Source organism: Rhinatrema bivittatum, chromosome 5 (assembly GCF_901001135.1).
Source record: "Rhinatrema bivittatum chromosome 5, aRhiBiv1.1, whole genome shotgun sequence".
Classification (NCBI taxonomy): domain Eukaryota; kingdom Metazoa; phylum Chordata; class Amphibia; order Gymnophiona; family Rhinatrematidae; genus Rhinatrema; species Rhinatrema bivittatum.
The window spans coordinates 211,424,777-211,446,818 of NC_042619.1; the positions used below are offsets into that span (position 1 = coordinate 211,424,777).

Sequence of the window (22,042 nt, forward strand, 5' to 3'; positions counted from 1 at the left end):
GACGGGTGGGAGGGAGAAAAAGGGGGGGGGGGGGGAAATGGATAAACTGCGTGGCTTGCTGGGCAGACTGGATGGGCCGTTTGGTCTTCTTCTGCCGTCATTTCTCTGTTTCTATGTAACTTGGCTAGGGGCTTCTTTCGACCCTCCAAGTCTCCCGCTGGAGCGGGTTTTTTCTTTGTGGGGAAAAAAAGACGGCTCACTCCGCCCCAGCATCAACTACTGGGGTCTGAACGAGATCACCCTAAAAGACCGCTATCTATTACCTTTGATTTCTGAACTGTTTGACAGGCTTCAGGGAGTGAAAATCTTCTCCAAATTGGACCTCAGGGGAGCCTATAATTTAGTTCGAATCCACAAAGGAGATGAATATAAGACCGCTTTTAATACTCGAGACTGCCACTTTGAATACCTTGTGATGCTGTTTGACCTTTGCAACACCCCTGCGGTCTTCCAGAATTTGATGAACGTGGTCTTCAGGGATATGTTATACCAATGTGTTGTGGTGTATCTCGACGACATCTTAGTATTCTCCAAAGACCTACAAAGCCACCGCCATGATGTCTCTCGCGTCCTCAACATCTAACAGACAATCAACTCCATGCCAAACTTAAAAAGTGTTCTTTCGAGCAGGAGACCGTCCCTTTCCTCGGCTACCTGGTTTCCAGTCAAGGTTTCAGAATGGACCCCCAGAAGTTGAGAAGCATTCACGATTGGCCTCAGCCTACAGGCTGTTGCGTTCGTGCCTCTTCTTGCCCCTCGCTCCACCCTCTCTATCATGGGAGCAACTCCCTTCGGCTCTGATGGACAGATGCAGCCATGGCTTCTCCCTGCCTCTTGGTCCCGGTGTCCCCGGGCTGGCTTGACGCTACGGATCCGCCATGTTCATGATGACGTAAGGGCGCGCGCACGCTCCAGGCTTTGTACCAGCAAGGGCGTGAACCTCGGGGTGTCCCCCCGTAGTGACGTCCATTTCCAATTTAAAAGGTCTTTGTTTGCTAACCTCTAAGGAACTCCAACAGGACTTGCTTCGGCAGTCCACAATACCTGCAACAATGATCCGAGTCAGCCAGGGGAATCCTTCCCCACTGCTCGGCCTTTTCAAACTTACCAGGAGTACCCGCACCATGGGGGCTCCACTCTCTCTTCTTGATTTCAGATTGCCGGAATACTCAGAAGACTCCTCATTGCCTGGAAGCTATCGCGGACGTGAACACAGTGAATTCTATTGTAGATAGGAATCGGTACTCGCTCCACGAGGGCCTACATTCCTATAGCTCTGAAGACTCCCTTCCGTCCAAGACATTATTGCAGGTAAGGAGATCGAGAGTTAGATTGGCAAGATTGCAGATGGGAACCGGTACTCACTCCACGAGGGCCCATGTTCCTAGAATCCTTTACAGACTCTCTTCTACTCTAGAAGCCATTTCATATACAGCAATTGTGAGTTCTTATTACAGACTGTTTAGAGGAACCAGTGCTCGCCTACGGCTCCTGTTCCTGAATATACTGAAGACTCTCTGTGGCATAGAGACCATTGCAGACATCTACTATTGTGAGTTTTCCATCTTGTATCCAGTATACCCTGTCTACTCACTCCTTCTAGTCTCTCTCTAGAGGAGCGACCCAGAGATTACATTCCAGTATCAGAAGGACTTCAGCCCTACCGGACACCTCGACTCACTACTGCCACCACTGGTGGTTCACCTTCCAGCTTAATAAAGAACTATTTGTGTTTACTTCATATTCTAGCCTAGCTGGTGGTTCCTCTCAGGATCTCCTCCTGAGGGCGCTGTCATCTGCCATCGGCCCAGGGATTCACCATTTCCTCCTAGTGGTCATTCCTTACACTACTATCACTCTGTGGGAGCCAACCACTACAGACCACTAACACCACTTACGGAAGTAATATATAGATAGCTACCTTCTCTTCTATGGGACTTGCCAGCAGCCTATATATATAACAGATTGCTACTCCGTAGCGGAGGCATGATAGATTGCTATCTCTGTAGCGAAGTACAATATACCTATTGTTAGCTCCTCTCCTCTGAAGAGTGTCATAGAACAGATTGTCAACTCCTCTTCCCTTGGGAGTTGATCCATAACATTGCTACCTCCTTTCCTTACAGGAGCATCTAACAGCAGTTCGCTAACAGATTACTAACTCTGCCCTCCTGGCGGGGTCAGCACTACAGATAGCTAACTCCTCCCTTCTGGAGGAGCATATCATGACAGATTGCTACTCCTCCCCCTTTCAGGAGAAAAGCAGAACAGTTTGCTATCTCCGCCCTCCTGGCAGGGTGAGCAACAGCAGATTGCTAATTCCTCTCCTCTGGAGGAGGAGAGCATAACAAGGGTCTCTGATCCTTACAGAGATTCCTTGGCTTTGCCAATTACTACCGGTCCTTCATTCATCATTACTCCACTCTGACCGCACCACTCACAGCCATGACTCGTAATCCTTCCCATTGGTCACCTGAGGCCATGACCGCCTTCAAGGATCTCAAGACCACCTTCCTCCGTGAGCCGTGTCTCTGCAACCCGGATCACAGATGCCCATTCATTGTTGAGGTCGATGCCTCTGACGTGGGAGTAGAGGCAGTCCTAAGCCAGTACTCAACTACCCATACTTTACATCCATGCTCCTTCTTTTCCAGACACTTCTCCCCTGCGGAGCGGAATTATGTGATGGGGATAAGGAGCTGCTGGCTATTAAGCTAGCCTTTAAGGAATGGCATCCCTGGCTCGAGGGAGCCCAGCATCAGATCAGAGTGTATATCGACCACAAAAACCTCAAGTATTTACACCGTGCTCAGCGCTTGAACCATCATCAGGCCCATTGGGCCCTCTTTTTACCCAATTTAACTTCCTGCTGCGCTACCGACCAGCCAACAAAAATTGCCGAGCCGATGCCCTCTCCAGATCTTTCGTTCCGGAGGATGTACCAGACACTCCATGGCATATAATTGACCCCGCTAAGGTCATCCTGTCTGCCATTTTCCAGAGCCACCTGAGAAGACAGTGGTTCCTAGTCAACTTCGCTGGAGGGTTCTCCTTTGGGCTCATGATGCCCTGACCACAGGACACCTTGGGCAGTCAAGGATGCTGGCCACTCTCCAGCAGTTTTACTGGTGGCCTACTATGAAGAAGGACACACAGGCCTATGTGGAGTCTTGTCCCACTTGCGCCCACCACAAGCCTCCAGTGGGATGCCCGTGGGGACTCTTGCAACCGCTGCCTATTCCAAGTGAGCCGTGGACCCATATCGCAACGGATTTCATCATGGACCTTCCTCCTTCTGGGGGCAACGACACGATTTGGGTCACCGTCGATCGCTTTTCCAAAATGGCCCACTTCGTGGCTCTGCCTGGTCTCCCTTTGGCACCGCAGCTCGCGCAATTGTTTATTCGCCATGTGTTCCGGCTCCACAGCCTTCCTAAACATATCCTCTCAAACTGCGGAGTCCAGTTTACTGCCCGATTCTGGAGGTCCCTCTGCAAAAAGTTCAAAGTCTCTTTAGACTTCACCTCTGCTTATCACCCCCAAGCCAATGGGCAAGCAGAGAGAACTACATTAATCTCCGGCAGAATGATTTGGCCAACCTCCTTCCCTGGGCTGAGTTCGCCTTGAATTCACATCAGTCCGCATCAACCGGTCGTCACCTTTCCAGGTGGTCTATGGACGTCAGCCTCTGCCGCCACTACCAATTCCATTATCTGTTCCCTCACCAGCGGCACAGTCAACCGCCCAGGAGTTGTTTCGACTCTGGAACAGCATGAAGCAGTTGCTACAGCAAGCAGCCCAAAGGGCTAAAAAGGTTCTTTGATGCACAGTTTAAACCGGGCGACAGGGTATTTATTTATTTATTTAGATTTTTATATACCGGTGTTCCTGTATGAAATACAGATCACATCGGTTTACATTGAAACAGAACAAAAAATTACGCCAAGAGGCGGTACATGTAACAAGGTTAAGGAACTTGGAAACAGGGTAAACTAGTATGGCTCAGCACCCGGTTTATCTGACTCAAGCTGCCTTCAGTTCGCTTTGCTCCCAGGTACATTGGTCCCTTTCCGGTGCTCCACCGTTTGGGTCCAGTGACCTACAAACTCCGGCTTCCCTCCTCTCTCAAGATCAACTCCTTCCACATATCGCTATTAAAACCCTTGGTATTGTTCGGCATCTCTAAAAAAACACCGGATCCTCAAGCACTGTCATCCGAAGTGGACGTGACATACCAAGTCCAAGACATCCTTGATGTGAGGAAACATGGAAAGAAGTGGGAGTAGCTCCTGTCTTGGGAAGGCTTTGGACCAGAAGAGAACAGTTGGGAGCCTACCTCAAATATCCTAGATAAGGATAAGTCCCTAGATAATTGACCTTGAATCAACATAGGCAGTTAAAAAATTACCTCCAGTATGTAAACATGGGGGATTATTCAACCTGCCTTCGGTTATTGCTGTGCTGAGTCCCACAAGGTGCTTGGGGGGGGGCAATTTAAAAACTAAGAGGGTGGTTGTCATAATCTGCAGGCACTTTTACCCACATACCTTGCACCAGTTCTCAAAGGGCATGTGCGTGCATGTTTTCTCTTCAAAACTGCCTAGGGGTAAAAGTGCTCACAGAGATTTGTACCTGCTTCTTTGAGGGTACTTTTTCACTACAGAACTATGGAGGTAATTTTCTAAAGGTTTTACGTGTGTACATGGGCTTTTGAAAATTGTTATGATATGCGAAACTTTTATGCCCATGACTCATTTGAAAATTCACTCCTTAGTGTGTTGTTGTCTCCATTTTTCCTGCAGGTAAAAGGATGCACATTGTTGCTCCTCGCATGTATTTTTACCTGAATACAGGTTGGCCAATTCTCAGGCAGCCTATTTACAAAGGTGAATATCCATTTACCCAGGTAAACAGCTTTTGAAAATTGCTATGTTATCACCTTTGTTGTGTAATATCTACCTTCAACACTGGGAAATATAACAAGAGAATCTGGGAATTAATACCATTTCTATGCTGGTGTTATGCAGTATAATATCCTGTTGGGTACACCGTATATTGAAGTTGTGAACAGATTATGTTGGAATGCAATTTCAGCAAGGATGTGTACCAATATATTAAAATTGAATCCCACAAAAAAATGAGGTTTTACGGGTGAATAATGGTAATTACTTTGATATGAATCTTTTCCCAATTATTGATAGAATGGTTCACTTAATAAAAACCAAATACACCGTTTGAGTGAAATAATTGATACTGGTTTAGCAAGGGAAGCAAATATCTCCTCAGTAGTCAACAAATGCTTTGTACAGACAGGCTTGAATTTACTCACAGCCGTAGTAAGCCTGGGCCTAGGATGGAAAAATTCCAGGAGTAGCAAAATTCCTAATCCCTTTCACTCTTTAGGCCTCCAACTGAATCCTGGTACTCCCGCAACTCAGATGGCCGTCTCATTCTTGCCCACCAACTCACGCCACAAGACCTTGGTGCTTCAGTTTTTGTAAGGCAGAAAGTATGGGGAGTGAGTAAGGCCACAGCCTCTCACGCATAGGCTCCACCTCAAGCATAGAAGCCTAGAGAGAGCAGAGTCAGTGCAGTGCTATGAGCATAGGGCTGTGGGATGGCTCAGTCCTTAAGCACACAACCTTATAAAAACTGAAGTAGCAGCACTGGACCTCTGAGGTGGGTTGTGGGGGGGGGGCAGTGACCAAAGTGAGGGGGTGGTAATTGAATCAGTTGGGGAGATGGAGGATATCACAGATCCATGAAGACCAGAGATCTGCTGGAGAAGGCTTCAGAAAACAGTAAGTGCATGGGGTACAGCACCTGAATTGATAGTGCCAAGGGCAGCAAGAGACAAATTCCATCGCTATGATTAATTGGGACAATTGCAGCAATTCCTCCAGCTGCGTAATTTTGTATCTGTCATCCATACTTTAATAACCACCCACTTGGATTATTGCATAGGTCTCCCACAAATGAATAATCAGGAGGCTTCAAGTAAGTCGAAATCCAGCTATCGGTCTGTTAACAAACTGTAGATTCAGACATTATTTTTGCAGTACTAAAGGATTTATGTTGTTTTCTGACTGTGTCCTGGGCAAAGTTTAAAGTGTTAATGATGGCTTTTAAATCATTGCATGATCTTCGTCCAAGTTATCTGAAAAATCAAATGATTCACTGTATTCTTGCTTGTTCTCTATATTCAGAGCATGAAGGATTTTTATGTGACCCTTCACTGAAGTCAATGAGATGAGCTGGAACAAGACAGGCGTTTTATCTATGTTATGTTATTTATTTATGAGCATTTGATATTCCACCTTTACCTAAGCTACTTAGAAGGAGTATTACATTAAAAGATAAGTAACATTCAGAGAATGGTAATGCATAGGTACTGATACAACTTAAAGGTATGAGATAGATTTTAAGTTGGTATCTTGGATGTAAAAACTACCTATAAGTAAATAAGAAGGGTTAGTGTATTAGCTATCAATAAAAAAAAAATGTAATAGTATAAGATAAATAATAACGTGCACAAAGGAGAGAATTTTCAAAGGGGTTCCGCGTGTAAAAATAGCATAAACATACTTTCGTATCTCACAGGCGGGTCTGCCAAACATTTCACTTTCACTGTAATGCTCAAGCCTTCTTCTCGTCTTTCTTTCTTGGCAATATCCCAGCCTGGATCTTTTCAAATAGATTTTGAAAGGCCCGCATGCATAAAATCAGGGAGATATGCGCATGGCCAGGCCTTGCGCGCACTGAGCACATTTTTAAAAAGGCTCAGCCACGCATGTATCTCCCAATATGCGCAGTAATGCCGGGCCTGAAGAAAGGGGTGGGCCAGAGTGCAGGATTTGGGCAGGACGGGGTGGAGGCCAGCCGGGACAGCAGCCATTAGGCTCTGATCCAAGGAAGCACGCGCCGGCAGCTGGCCAGCAAGCAGAATTTACTCCTGCTCGGAGGAGCAGATAAGTTCTTTAAAAAAAACAAAAAAACGCTAGTTAGGGTAGGTTTTGGGGTCAGGGAGGAGAGGGGAAGAGGAAGGAAGGATAGGATTAGGGTTAGGGAACTGGACAAAGACAAAAACTCATCGCCGCATGATTCTTTTAAAATCCTCCCCCCTGCGCATGGAGAAGGCCACCTGCCCACACTTGTATGCGTGGGAATCACATTTTATAACACGCATGTGCCAATGTGCGCATGTTATAAAATAGCCGCATTCATGTGAATGCACCGGGAACTGTGCACACATGGAGCACATTTAAAATCTAGTTTTTAGGAAACAATGGACTAGGAGAATGCTTAATACAAGAATCTTCTTTGGAGTTTTATGGACACCACTGGCTCTTTCTCAAAGTTACCTTATTCCTGCTCGGGGTGTCTGGTCCACAGACTCAAGTAACAGCCCTCAAGCCTATCAATCCCAACCAGGTAGTTCCTAACGCCGACTATGCTTTCAGAATAAGGTTAGATATGGACACTGTCCTACCATGCCTCTATAGTGCACTCTTATCCCGTTCCTTCTAGCACAGATTTCTCCTTAAGAAGTGGGTTTTCCCCTGGCCTGCCAAGCCTCTACAGCAGAGCTCAGCACTGTCTTTTCATCTACTGATTGTGACTTCTGTAGCAGGGCCTAACCCTATCTGGCCCAAACACAGTCTCTATTTCTTATCAAGCTTCTTTAGCAGAATTCAGCAATGTCTTTTCAAACACAGCTTCTATTGCTTGTGGGCTTGGTTCTGGGAAACCAAGCCCCACTGCCACCGCCCACCATACTTTGTAGAAGGAAATTTATCCAATGACTTTTTGCTTGCACAACTACACCTACCTCCACCGACGGCAATGTTTCCGGAAAATCTCTAACCTGTATGTCTAGAAATCTACATCTTCTTGATGGGATATCCACCATTAGATGCCCAACTGCTCCTGTTCCAATGGCACCAAAATTAAAAATGGTGCCAGCTGACCCAAAGTTCCCCTCTGCCCTGCAAGGCAGACCCCTAAATAAACTCTTGCTATCAATGAAAACCTTCAGCACACTGACCAGCACAGAGAGAATACTCACAAGGACAGAAGGAGACGGTGATACTGCTTTTTCCATCTGGGTCAAGTGTCCCTTTTTCTTGATTAAACTTAAATGTATTATCTTTCCATTCTTCCTTTAAGGGAGCAAGATCAAATTTCCAGGTTACAGGTTGCTTTGAAGTGTTGTGCATTTCTAATACCTAAAAACAGATGTAAATGAAAGAGTTATACAAAACCACAAATAAAACATATTTTAGAAACTGGAACACATATGTCAGTTAATAAGCTGCATGTTCCTGCTGCTTCAAGAAAAGTAGAATATTTATTCAAATCCAAGGAAAAACAATAGTTTTCAGTACGAAATACCCCATGTTGTCTCTGTTAGATATTTGTGGCTCAATGGATTTTGTTTAGAAAAAAGAATGCCTTCTAAAGAAAAACAAACAAGCCAGGGAGGTTTCCTCTTTGCAAGAACAGTAAAATAGCACAGTATTTTTAAACAAGATAAAACAGACTTGTAACTCAATTCACAAGGAAACAGGACGCAAGTAAGAACACAAACAGGGTACTATGGAAGTCCAAATAGCTCAAAATAGTTTGGTTCTAGATAATTCAATACAGACCATCATAGTTACATGAAATGTACTTTCAGCAGTCTTATCAGATTATTGTCCACTTACTGAACTAAAGGAATTTTTTTATCATCACCCTGCAATGCACTGAACAATAACATGAGCATACCTGAGTGTTCTGTTTGTCATTCGCAGGACCCAAATCGCAAAATCCTGAAGGGAGTTCAAACACCATCACGAGAACGGAGATATTTAACAGTTTACGTGACGCTTTGAGAAAATAAATACATGCATTATAATCCAAGAAACTTTTCATAGCAATACTTAGCACAAATGTTTAAATCAAACCTCTCCTGGGGTCCCCACAGCCAGTCAAGTTTTTAGGATATCCACAATGAATATGCATGAGATACATTTTCATATCATGGAGGCTCAGTAGTTGCAAATTTATCTCATGCATATTTATTGTGGATATCCTGAAAGTCCAACTGGCTTTTGGGTGCCCAGGACAGGTTTGTAAAGCCCTAGTATTACTAAAACTTTAATTCTATTTAGAATCATATGAGTCACCCCTTGTCAAGGGCAATCCCTAACTTCATTCATTTTGGCCTCAGAAGGGTAAATATTAGGGTTTTGCCAAATAAGTAATTGTCATAAAAGGAGATATTCACCAGTTAGTCAACAAAACAATATTTGGATCAGTTTGAAAAAATATATTTAGAAGATATAGGTTGTATAGGCACCATGGATACTCCATTAACATCCTCCACTCCGTCCACAGGCCTGCCTACAAACATCTCTTTCTTAAATACAAACATGCTTTTTATTCACCTCCTAGAGCTCAAAAACCATTAATATATTTACTTCTGTTCCAGGCTGGAAAAACTCCAGGTCAGAATTGAGCCCCAGCAGCATAGTTCTCATTATCTTCTATGGAAGTGACTTTGCCAATTAAAAAAATTGTTTAGCCACAGAGAAAACAGAAACAAATTCAATAAACCTACTTCTTTGACTAATACATAACCACCCAAAACATTTTAACACCTTTTTCTAATTTTAATTATTGGCTAAATTTTCACAGAAAAAAAGTCATTTTTAAAGAACCAATATCACTTTTCCCACCAGAGATTTCAATACATAACTTTCAAAAACTGCTACACCAGTCCATTCAAAATAGGTGGGTTATGTTCCCCTACCAGCAGACGACGGCAGAGCACCTTGATTTCTCCAGTGACATCACCATTGTGATGCACAGCAAGAAACCAGTATTCCCTGCCTCCAGCAAATGGTAGGATTCATTGGTAGTGCAGCAAGATATATTGGAAAGCTGTTTCTGGTCAGGCCACTGGTGTGCCAGTTTGTGCAAGCCCACTACAAGGAGCTCCAGGTCTGAGAGGGGACTTGGTTGGGGGGGGGGGGGGGCTTTTGCAGAAGTTTTTTTTGTGGTTTTAGCATAAGAGAATCCTCTTAGTTCCATCCCCCCACCCAACTCCACCTCTTTCTGCTCCTCTTCTGGTTTTTGCAGGATGAATCACTTAAAAAAAAAAAAGGCACCAGCAAAAAGCATTAACTGTTTAGGCAGAGTTTGGTGATCAGTTCCCCACTGGGGTAAGTGTCTGCTTCAGAGGGGGACCTTGGGGCTTCAAACTCCTTTGAAACTCCTTTGAAACTGAACTGGAGGTGGTAATTTGTTTTTGTCAGGCCCGCAATGGACAAACCAGGGAAGAGCCACTGCTGCAGGGCCTCTTTGTGCAGCTTGTGCTTCGGCAGGGGAAATACTGAAAGAAAATTCTATGGCCTCCAGGTGGTCTTTTGATGCTCCCCCAGACCTGAGACAGTCTTCTGGGGCTGAATCTTCAATGGAGCTTTCTTGGGCTGATGTGGCTAAGGCTGCATTTTTGGCAGGAGTGTTGGCCATTTTAGGCCCTGCTCCCATGCTTGTTCCCACCACGCAGCACCAGTAGGGGGCTGCAGAAATGGCAGATGAAGACCTTCCAGCCCTTATACTAGCTAATTTTTTTCCCCGTTTCCAGCTGCATCGGGTCAGTTTGGCTTAACCTCTGAGTTTTTCATGAGTTATTCAGGTATCTGCATCAGGCATTCTGTGCTATCCAGAAGTCTGTTGCAAAGCCTGCCTTTGTGAACATGTCAAAACTTTTGTTGGTGCCACTGTTCCTTGCAAATGTTCTTGGGTATTGGTGGAGTCTCCTCTGATTCTGGATGAGGATCCTGAAGATTTTGAGCACCAGGCTGACTCAGACAGCTATGTGTCTATGGAGGAAGGGAAGGTTGCCTCCGATAAGAAAGATGATTCCGTTATTCATAAGGAGGAGATTGCAGCCTTGATTGATCAAGAGGTCTCCTGCATTAGAATAGCATACATTACTGTTGAGGAGGTTCCTATATGGGACCCTATTATTGGGAAGTGCAAGACTGTTCCACGCGCAGGTCACCAGAGGCAGGCAGAGCTCCGGAGTCTCAATGCGTGGATGAGACGATGGTGCAAGGAAGAGGGATTCAGATTTGTTAGGAACTGGGGAACCTTTTGGGGAAGGGGTTGTTTTTGCATTCTTTTTCCAAGCATTATAGGTTGGACATTTCTGCTAAGGAGGATGCTTCTTATGGAGCTGGAGTTCTCAGAGTAGCCCTTACCTCCTCCCTCCCTAAGTAGTGGGGCTTCGGTACTTCCCACCTGTTTAGACTGAACTGGAGTAGCAGGATGAAATGAAAGGCAAAATTTTCACTTGTTAATTTTCTTTCTATTAGTTCTGCTGTACCAATCCAAGAACTGCCCAGGAAGTTGGGCCTCTTAGTGATGTGCAGATGTACGATTCCACTGTCTGGCTTGCATATATTTTTTCTACACAGCTCATCTCAAGTTTCTTATTTGCTATGCTTCCTGTTCTGATTTTTCTCCCTTGTTTCTCGCTGTTTTAATCAGGGAGTTGGAAACACAAGTTCTCTTGGCACAAATTAAAAGTTTTGTTATAGGTGTTATCTCAGTGCATGTGTTGTAATATTTTCAGTAGTTTGGCACAGGGATACTGGGTTCTTGCTGTGCTGTACCACCTATACATAATGATGGTGATATCACTGGAGAAATCAATGTGCTCTGCCTCTATCTGCTGGTAGGGCGATATAATCTACCCATTTGGACTGGACTGGTAAAGCAGAACTAATGGGAAGAAAATTAACAGATACAAATTTCTCCTTTTGCATACACTAACCTCTAGAATCTCACTTATACATACCATCTCTCTCATCCTAGTCTAAACACTTTTATGCCCTCTGTCCCCCATATTCATTCAGTCACTTCTCAAACACTCACACTTATGCAGAAGCATAAGCCCTTTTTTTTTTACATATAAATCTCTCAAATACTTAAACAGAAAACACATCTACAAGGTTGAGATAAATTTTTACAATTTTTTTTATTACATACTGTACATATAACTTTCCCTAATCTCTGTAGAATATTCTCTGTCACATCATTATAAATGTCAAAGTGTTTTCCAATCACTTTTCCATGGACTCAAATTTGCTTGTTGACCTACCACAAATCTTTGCCCATTTTAAATAACAATTCCTTGGCTTCTCTTATCAAGCTCTTTCATCACAGTTCAGAAGACTGCAGACACTATAAGTATGGAGAAGTATTCCTGCCTTAAAATTATTCTGTTTTGTGTCTTGGTAGATCCTCTTGGCAATAGTGATCATAATACAATTAAATTAGACATAATGACTATATATTAAGTAGAATTACTGCAGTAGCTTTCAACTTTAAAAAGGGAGACTATGATAAAATGAGGAAATTATTTAGAAAAATTAAAATAAACAGTTGCCAATGTTAAAAGTTTGCATGAGCTTGGACATTGTTTAAAAATACCATCTTGGAAGCCCAGAAAAAATATATTCCATGCATTAAAAAAGGCTGAAGCAAGACCAAACAACTGCCAGCATGGTTTAATGGTAGATGAAGGAAGTCATTAAAGCCAAAAGAGCATCTTTCTAAAAAGGGAAAGCAGATCAAATGAGGAAAATAGGGAAAAGCAAAAGCACCTGCAAGTTAGACGTAAAGAAGTAATAAGGCAGGCAAAGAGAATTGAAAAGAAGCTTGCCACAGAGGTAAAAATTAATAATAAAACATTTACAAGTACATTTAAAGCAAAAAAAACCTGTGAGGGAATCAGACCTCTAGATGACCACTAGGTAAACAGGGTGCTCAGAGAGGACAAGAAAATAGTATATTTGGAGAAATACACCAAAGCATTGTCTGATGGTGATGACTATAAGCGACTAAAGCAAATTATTGTGAAAATGGAAAATGCAATAGATCAAATTTAAAAACCAGAGAGTAACTGTTACGCTCCTGCCCACAAGAAGCATGGGCAGACTCTTACCTTGTTACAACCACAGCCAGTCGGGCTGCTTCTTTCTCCCTGAATCAGCTGAGGCCGTTTCCACAGCTGCTGCCATGTGGTCTGCTTCTCTGCTACTGTTCCTGCCTTCCCCCGACGTGCTGCTGCGATCCCGGGACCTCTAGCCAGCAGCGAGACCGTCTCTCTCAGTGCCTGCTTCAGCCCGGGTCCTTGCCTGGCTGGGAAGCCGTCCCAGCCAGTGCCTGCAGTCTTACCTCTGCTCCTGGGGCTGTCTTCACGGCATGGAGCCGTTCCTGCAGTCAGCCCTTCCCCCGCTTCCTCGGCAGCCAGCACTTCTCTCTGCTGGTGTCTGCAGCCAGCCTTACCTTCTCTGTTTCTGTCCATGCGGCTGGGAGCTGCTCCATTGAACTGCCTTCACCCAGCTCCAGTCCAGGGCTGCTCCACTGCTTCCCTGGGCCTTCCACGTGGCTGAGGACGCCACCAGCTTCCAGCTCTTCTCTCCAGCCTCCTAGGGCGCGAGCGCGCGCCTCTCTGCTCCTCTTGAAGGGCCAGCCAGGTGTGGCCCCCTGCTGACCCCTCCCTGGGAGTTGTCCACCTCAGCTCTACTAAAGAGCTCAGCTTTCAGTGTGTCTTTGCCTTCGCAAGGAGTTGGTCACTCCTGAGATCCTCGTTCCAGGAGATGCCTTGTATTCCAGCCTTCTGCAAGGTCCAGTGTTCCATGTTTCCCGTTGAAGCTTCTTGTCAAGTGTTCCAGTCCTGATGTCTTCAGTGTTCCAGTCCTGATGTCTTCAGTGTTCCAGTCCTGATGTCTGCCTGCCATTCCAGTCCCAAGGTCTGTCTCTTGATCCAGTCCTGATGTTCCTGATGTCCATGTTCCAGCCCAGAGGTGTGTCTCCTATTCCAGTATATGTGTTCCAGTCCTGATGTTCCTGATATCCTTGTTCCTGATCCTGATGCCTAACCTGCCTTGTGCTGCCGGGAGAGCAGCGTATTCCTGCCTTGTGCTGCCGGGAGAGCAGCGAACCTGCTTCCTCTTTCCTGTGCTCCCCCGCTCTCTGCGTGGATCCAGGGCTGTGTAGGGCGCGCATGGGACAGGGTGGTCCGCGACTCAGTCCCGCGGGTGGCCTGAGTAGGGCGCCCTGAGGGTCAGTACCCATGTCTACCTTCAGCCCTCGTTCCTGATTCCACCTCTGTGCATCCATTCCTGAGTCCACGTCTTTGCCTGAGTCCACGTCTAAGGATCCTGCACCTCGTCCTGAGTCCACGTCTATGCCTGAGTCTACGTCGTTCCTGAGTCTCGTCTGAATCCATGTTCCAGTCTTCACTGTCCTGGCCTCCATCTGGCCTGCCGCTTCGTGCCGTACCCTGCGGCAGGTCCGAAAGGGCTGGGAACGGTTGGAGGACTGTTCACAAGACCAACATTGCGTTGTTGGGTCTTCCGAAGCGTGCAGGTCCGGAGGAGGGCCTGTCTTCCATGTCACTCCAGCCCTGCTCCCGTCCAGCCCATGCTTGGGCATGCCACGCCTCCCGCGGCACCTCTTCAGAGCCCTCTGGGGTCGAGCCGTGGCCCAAGGACACACATCACCCAGGAGTGGGATCGCTCTCCTAGCGCTCCACAACAGTAACAAATCATAATACTAGATTTAAAGTCCTGTATGAATGGCATTTACCCCAGAGTTCTAAAAGAACACAAATTTGAAACTGCAAATCTGTTGCTAGTAATCTGTAACCTATCATTTAAAACAGCCACAGTATCTGAAGACTGGAGGGTAATGCTAATTTTTAAAAATGGATCCAATACAGTATGACATGTTGTGTGGGAATGGGCTGGGAAGTAGAGATGGTCCTTTTTGTTTCCTGTTCTCTGTTGAAAGCAAGCAGGATTTTGATGTATTTGGTTGCTCAGCTTGCTTGATTTATTTGAAAACTCAACAAAAAGACTATATTCAAAAAAAGGGATCCAGAAACTGGAGACCATGAGTTTGGTGTCAATGCTGGGCAAAATGCTAGAAGCTATTCTTAAAAACAAAATTGCTGGCCCTATAGATAGACATGGCTTTAATCGGGAAGAGTCAACATGATTTTAGCAAAGGGAGAGTCTTGCCTTATAAAATCTATTGGATTTTCTTGAAGGTGCAACTAAACATGTGGAAAAAGGTAAGCCAGTTGATATAATGTATTTGGATTTTCGGGCAGCATCTGATGAAATCCTATATGAACGACTCCTCTGGAAATTAAAAAGTCACGGGATAGGATACAGTGTCCTATTGTGGATTGGTAACAGGTTAAAGGGCAGGAAATAGACAGTAGGACTATGGTCAGTTTTCACAATGATGAAAGGTCAAAAGTGGAGTGCCCCAGGGATCTATACTGGAATCTGTGCTATTTAACATATTCATAAATGTGCTGGAAAAGGGAGCAACAAGTAAGGTAATCAGATTTGCAGATGACACAAAGTTATTCAAAGTTGTCAAAACAGCAGCTGATTGTGAGGTATTGTAGAATGACTTTGCAAGACTATTAATTTTATTTATTTAAAAGCATTTATATCCCATGTTAACATAATACATTTAAGTGGGTCACACATAAACACTCATATCTACATACACATAAGAACAAATTAAAAATATTGTATTATTAACACCAAAAATAGGCAGTTTCAGCTGACACTCATAAAAACAAATGTGGCATCCCAATATAAATCCATATACATAGCAATTCAATGGCAATGACAGGACCTTAAATCTAGTATTATGACTCCTTAACTAGTAATAAAATATCCCTATAGCAGCTCATCAAATGCTTAGTCATCAAATGTCAGATGAAATTTAATGTGGACAAGTGCAAAGTGGTGCACATTGGGGAAAAATAATCCCAATGACAAGTACACATTGCTGGGTCCTTTATTAGGAATCACTACCCAGGAAAAGAACTTGGGGTCCTTATGAGCAGTACATCGAAATCCTCAGCTTGGCGCGCAGCAGCAGTCAGAAAACCAAACAGAATCTTTAGGATTTGGAAAGGAGAGGAGAATAAAACACTGAATATCATAATGTCTCTATTTCTCCATGGTGCAAGCACACCATGAGTACTGTGTGCAGTTCTGATTGCCCCATCTCAAAAAAGATATAGCGGAACTAGAAAAGATGCAGAGGGCAACAATAATGATATTGTTTCCCATATTGTCTCCCATATGAAGAAAGGCTAAACAGGTTAGGGCTCTTCAGCTTGGAAAAGAGACAACTGAGAGGGGATATGATAGAAGTGTATAAAATTATGAGTGGAGTAGAACAGTTACACAAGAGATGGCTATTTACCCTTTCAAATAATACTAAAACAAGGAAACACATCAGGAACCTAACAACAAGCAGATTTAAAATAAATCATAGAATATATTTTTTCACTCAGCAAATAATCAAGCTGTCGAATCTGTTGCCGGAGGACTTGGTGAATTTGACTAGCATAGAGGGGTTTAAAAGAGGTTTGGACAAGTTTCTGGAGAAAAGTTCATAAACAGTTACTAGCCAGATAGGCTTGGGAAAGCCATTGCTATCTCTGGTAGTGAGCAACAAGGAATAGATCTACCCTTTGCGATTGCCAAGTACTTTCTAATGACTTGGCTTGGCCACTGACAGAGACAGGATGCTGGGGTCAATGGTCCTTGGTCTGACCCAGCATGGAATATCTCATGTTCTTATGTTACCAGTCTACCTGACATACTCCCAAATTCCCTGTCTTCTTTATTCCCCACTCTTCAATGTGCTCTTTTCTTTTCCTTCTTACTCCTCTTTCTTCATCAGTCAACCTTAATATTCCAAGCCAATATGTTCTAAGATTAATACTGGCTAGGATTTTCAAATGATTCTGTACAACTCCTACAAATATAACTGAACAATATTTAGGGACCTTCGTTTTCAGTTTTTTATTTTAGTTTTCATGGGCATTTCAAATTTATAACAAAGAAACATCAGTGGAAAAATAACTGATATAACACAAAATCATTTTTCCACTTTTTTTTTTTGTTATAACATTGAAATTCCCAGATAAAATAAAATAAAAACTGAAAATGAAAGTCCTTAACAATACTTCTCACATAATCTTTTAGTCATACAGTCTTAGGAGTCCTTGTTCTATAACTATGTAATAGTTAGTTATGGCTTTATTTACAGTTTCATGCATCTGTTTGCTAAATTATATAATCTGTTAATGTAATATTGTGAGGTTATTGTAATTTTTTATATTTATGATCCCTTTTTCACCCAGCTGCTTTGCACTGTTTCTCTCTCCTGCTGTTTCCAGTGACAATAGGCTGGGCACCTGAGAAAAGAGAGAGCAAATATGCAGCACAAGATGGGCCATAGTTGGTAACTGACAGCTACCAGATTCCAAGTAGCCTGCAATTGTGAAAGCAACTTTTCTACTTAAATGATAATGTTTAAGAGCACACCAAGAGGTAAAGTATTAAATGTGAATATATTTCACTGGGCAACAATGAAAGTGCCTAAAAAGGTCCTACTCTGTAGTATCTTGATGTGCTGAACACGAATATGACCATGAAAAGTTTTTATTGGCTCTCGTTTTGAAGATATTTAATATAGTTCACTTTCTATGTTTAGTCTATGTTTCTATGTCCAGTCCTACTGGATAAATTTACGATGTAAATTTATCCAGTAGGACTGTAAATAAGCCTAGAATGATGTAATATTGCATCATATTGCATAATACCATCATGTACACATCATCCAGAGTTTATTACATCATTTTCTGATGCAATGCAGTTCTACTGCCATGCTGCTGCTGAGTAAGCTGACGTCAGCAGTGTATTATATGAAGCCCAGTCAGAAAGGGTGAGCATTAGAAATATTCATGCTGGCTGACTACTGCTGGACACTCCGCAGAGATGCTCCCGAACAGGTGTACAAGAGACAAGCAAAGAAATCTAAGACGTAGTCTATGACTTCATTTTTCAAACGGTATTAACCGTAGGTCTCCTACTATTGGCATACAATTCAAGATGTAATTATATTATTGCATATTACAAAAAAACTAGAGCCAATTTTGCATTTTCACAGTCACATTCGTGTTTAGCACATGGAAATGTATAAGAATTGACTAATTTCATATCAGTAACATGACTTTTGTGAAAATTTGTTGCCCAGTGAGCTATTGGCATACAGTTCACGATGTAATTATATTATTGCATATTACAAAAAAACTAGAGCCAATTTTGCATTTTCACAGTCACATCAAAACCTCGTTAAATAAACGATCTCTATCTACAGCAGGCCCTGCGCAATGGAACTCTCTACCTCCAGAACTATGGAAGGAACCTTGCCCTATCACCTTTAAAAAGAGACTAAAAAAAAAACTCAAAACCTGGCTATTCGAACAAGCTTTTAACCCATACCAATAATCGCCCATCAATATTCACCATGCAATATGCACCATGTAACATATCTCCCATACACTTAGACAGGTCCCAGTTGTAGAATCTCATTACCATATCGTAATCTTTGTAATTTATACACCTTGCAACAAGCACCATGTAACATGACTTCCAGATACTCAGCCAGGTTTCAGTTATAGAATCTCACTACCTAATCGTTATCTTTGTAAGTTACTCCCCAGTTCCTTGATCCAAGTTTATTCTCCCGGTTTGATGTAATCGCATTCTTACATGCCTGTTTCTGTTATCATGTAAACCGAAATGATATGTAACTTTGCTACATGAATTTCGGTATAAAAAATGTTAAATAAATAAATAAATAAAATTCGTGTTTAGCACATGGAAATGTATAAGAATTGACTAATTTCATTTCCGTAACATGACTTTTGTGAAAATTTGTTGTCCAGTACAGTAGTTACAGTCACTAAATAAAACATAAAAGGTCTCTTAAAGAGCAATAAAATGGGGACAGGTTGTCTGTTTCCAACCAATCCAAACTTCCATGGGGTATTCGAGATGATGTGTCATTATTCAGAACCGAAGAGTATACCTGAATGTAAGGCATAGGGAAAGTAAGCACAGGCGAAACTGATTAGTCTAATTTCAATGAGCAGAAAACCAATGGAGAATCCTCCAAAGGATAGTGAAGCATCTTGAATTCAGTGGATTGCAGTTCCAAAGCTACATGGTTTTTACCAGTGGCTCGAAGCTCCAGGAAGTTGAACTGAGGCTTTTCATGGAGCGGCTTTGATGCATTTTGGGTTTGGAGGGTGTCGATACGAGCTCTCCAACCCAAATTGGATGCGACCGTGGCCAAGATCATCTGAGGATTTAGTTACTGCATAGATCAGGGACAAAAACCACTGAGTTTTTCTCATGGCTAGTCTCGCCATAGGAGTGACGTGGATCATGAAAACCATGTGGCCCAGCAATGGAAGAATTGATGGGCTGAGGCAATGTTGCATGCTCGCAGAGGTGTGGACAATTTGATAGGATGTCTGCATGGTTGTTGGGCAGGAAGGCTGTTGTGACTATAGTGCCCAGATCTGCTCCATATGGGATTTATGGTAGTTAATCAGAATTCTCAGCCAAATGTAGTAGATTTATAGTGAGTCTTAGAGAATTTAGAGCTCCTTGTTTGGATCATCTAGGTAAGGAAACGCGTGAATGCTGTTGTTCTTTGTAGATAAGCAGCAGTCACTGCTAGGCATTTGGTGAAATACACAAGTTGTCAAAACCAGTTCGAATGGCAGAACTTGGTATTGAAAATGTTGTTGACTCACTATGAAGTGTATAGAAAGCCCAGAGAATAGAGGCAACCCCCTTGTTGTAGTAAGGAAAGCATGATGCCGAGAGACACCATTTTGAACTTTTCTTTCTGAAGAAAGTTGTTGAGATTTCTGAGGTCCAGGATGGGCGGAGGTCGCCTGTTTTCTTTGAAAGTAGGAAATAGCGGGATTAAAATCCTCTGCCTTGTTGCATCCAGGGAACGGCATCCCGAGCTCTGGTCCTCAGTGGGATGGACCGTACTGTTCTCTAGCAAAGGTTGAAAAATCCAGGAGCCTGCCCGACTGGCAGAGCTGGTGTGATCTGGATATCAGTTGGTCTCACGCGGGAGCAGTAAAAGGTCCTTCTAGCATCCCTCTTTGCTGTGCAAGAAATGTAGAAAGCTGTCGCAGGGTCTCGTGGTGGTCTTGCAATTGAGCCACTGTCTGCTGGACCTTGTGCATGAAGAGATTATCTGCGGTGCATAGCAAATCAGCTAGTTTATCTTCGACTTCAGGCCGTAAATCAGGGGCTATAAGCCAGGTTCACCATCTAGCATTGAGTCCTGTTGCTGGCAATGAGAGGACATTTCGAAGCAATCACATGTTGCTCAAATTTCATGTGGATGGCAGAGAGGTTCCCTTGGAGTAGTGTCAAATATAGCTAGTAAATAGCAATATGTGACACCAATATAGTTCTTGGAAGAAGTTACGACTTAGACACTCCCGAAAACTTCTGGTCCTTTTTAGTGACCAGGTCGAAAGGGATGGTTTCAGAAACATCCTTTACTTAGGTCTCGATGGGATCGGTGCCGAAGCAGGATTAGAGTGCCCATCGCCATTCAAGGATTCCGGGATAGGTATAGGGGTCCGTGGAGGCTCAGAAGGACGAGTCGGCATTGATGACTTAGGCTGTCATTGCTAGGTACCACAACGAGGCGGTGCCACAACGCTGCGAATATCAATGGCTCCAGTGTTAGTAGATTCCAGAAGGCATTAAGGACAGCCTGATGGATGAGGATGTCCAGCTCCTCCCTGGAAGCTGGTATAGGTAGCACAGCTACAGGGGGAGATAGGCTAGGCATTACTGGCACTTCCACATGAATCTGTGGTGGCTCAGTACCTGGCACCGGTGCCGGTGGGGAACGCCTCAGTGCCTTGGGTGCAGAGGAGTATGGAGACTCTTGTACCCGGGCCCGCTTCGCAACTGGTTCAATGGACATCGATGCCGGTGTGGTAGCAGTGCTGGCACTGAACACGGAACCACATCGGTGCCGGCGATGTTTCCCTCGGTGCTCAGCCCAGTCATTCTCCAGCAGCGAGGAAACTGCCACTGATGTCCAGAATGGTGTCGGTAACGGACGGTTACCATGGCAGTGATGAAGTTTCCCTCTGTGCTCGGCCCAGTCATTCTCCAGCACCGAGGAAGCTGCCACCGATGTCATGGATGGCATCGATGATGGACGGTCACTGTGCCGGTGACGATGATTCCCATGGTGCTCAGCCCGGTCATTCACCAGCACTGAGGAAGATGCCCTCGCTGTCATGGATGGCATTGGTGATGGACGGTCACCATACCTCTACTGCTCCTGGAATTGTTTCTTGCCCAAGGATTGCACGGGGTTCTGGTTGAGAACCGTGGACGTCCCAATCCCTCTAGCCCCGATGGACCCGATGGGAGATCGCAGCAAGGACACTCGCGAGCCTCGTAGGGCGGACTGATAGTGAGGTGACAGGAACCGACCTGAGAATAGGGCATAGTACTCACCGAGCGTCGATGAAATGTACACGAAGGGAGACCCGTGTAGGGAAATTATTTGTGAAGTAAAACGTCAAGTGAGGAAAAGTTGTGAGAAAAATCTTACAGAGCTCCTAAAAGCGAGGCAAACTGCAGCGCGGATAAAAAGAGACTGAAGGGAGACCCCTGTGGACACAGGGATCATGGCATGCTGGGCATGCTCAGTGTGCCAGTCAAAGTTTCTAGAAACTTTGACAAAAGTGTTCCGTAATAGGACTCTGCCTGATGACGTCATCCATATGTGAGGACTACCATCCTGTTTGTCCTGGGAGAAAGAACAATTAACATAAAAAATTAAGACTTCTCATTAGGCAGCAGTTGTAAACTCAACCAATAGATTAAAAAAAAAAAAAAAGCTTTGCGTAAGTTTCAGAGGACAAGTCAATTAATTCTTATTAGCTAGGCAGGCAAAGGGATCGCCATCACTTACATCTGGGGAATCAGCAACAGGAAGGTGATCTTCTGGATACTTGCAAGTGACCCAGATTAGACAGAGAGAGGATGCTGAGCTCAATGGACTTTCAGTCTGAGTCAACACAGCAATTGCTCTTATCCAC

The 22,042-nt window shown here is 44.0% G+C and overlaps 1 protein-coding gene across 1 annotated transcript in view; it reads right to left on the minus strand.

Annotated features, from left to right (window-relative positions):
• CFAP47 (cilia and flagella associated protein 47) overlaps window positions 1-22,042 on the minus strand; it is a 1,765,744-nt gene that overhangs the window by 1,378,785 nt on the left and 364,917 nt on the right. The window contains exons 23-24 of the mRNA XM_029603108.1: window positions 8,767-8,867; window positions 8,066-8,225 (exon numbers count right to left, since the gene is read on the minus strand). Coding sequence (XP_029458968.1) covers window positions 8,066-8,225; window positions 8,767-8,867 — 261 coding nt within the window. The remainder of the gene's footprint in view (window positions 1-8,065; window positions 8,226-8,766; window positions 8,868-22,042) is intronic.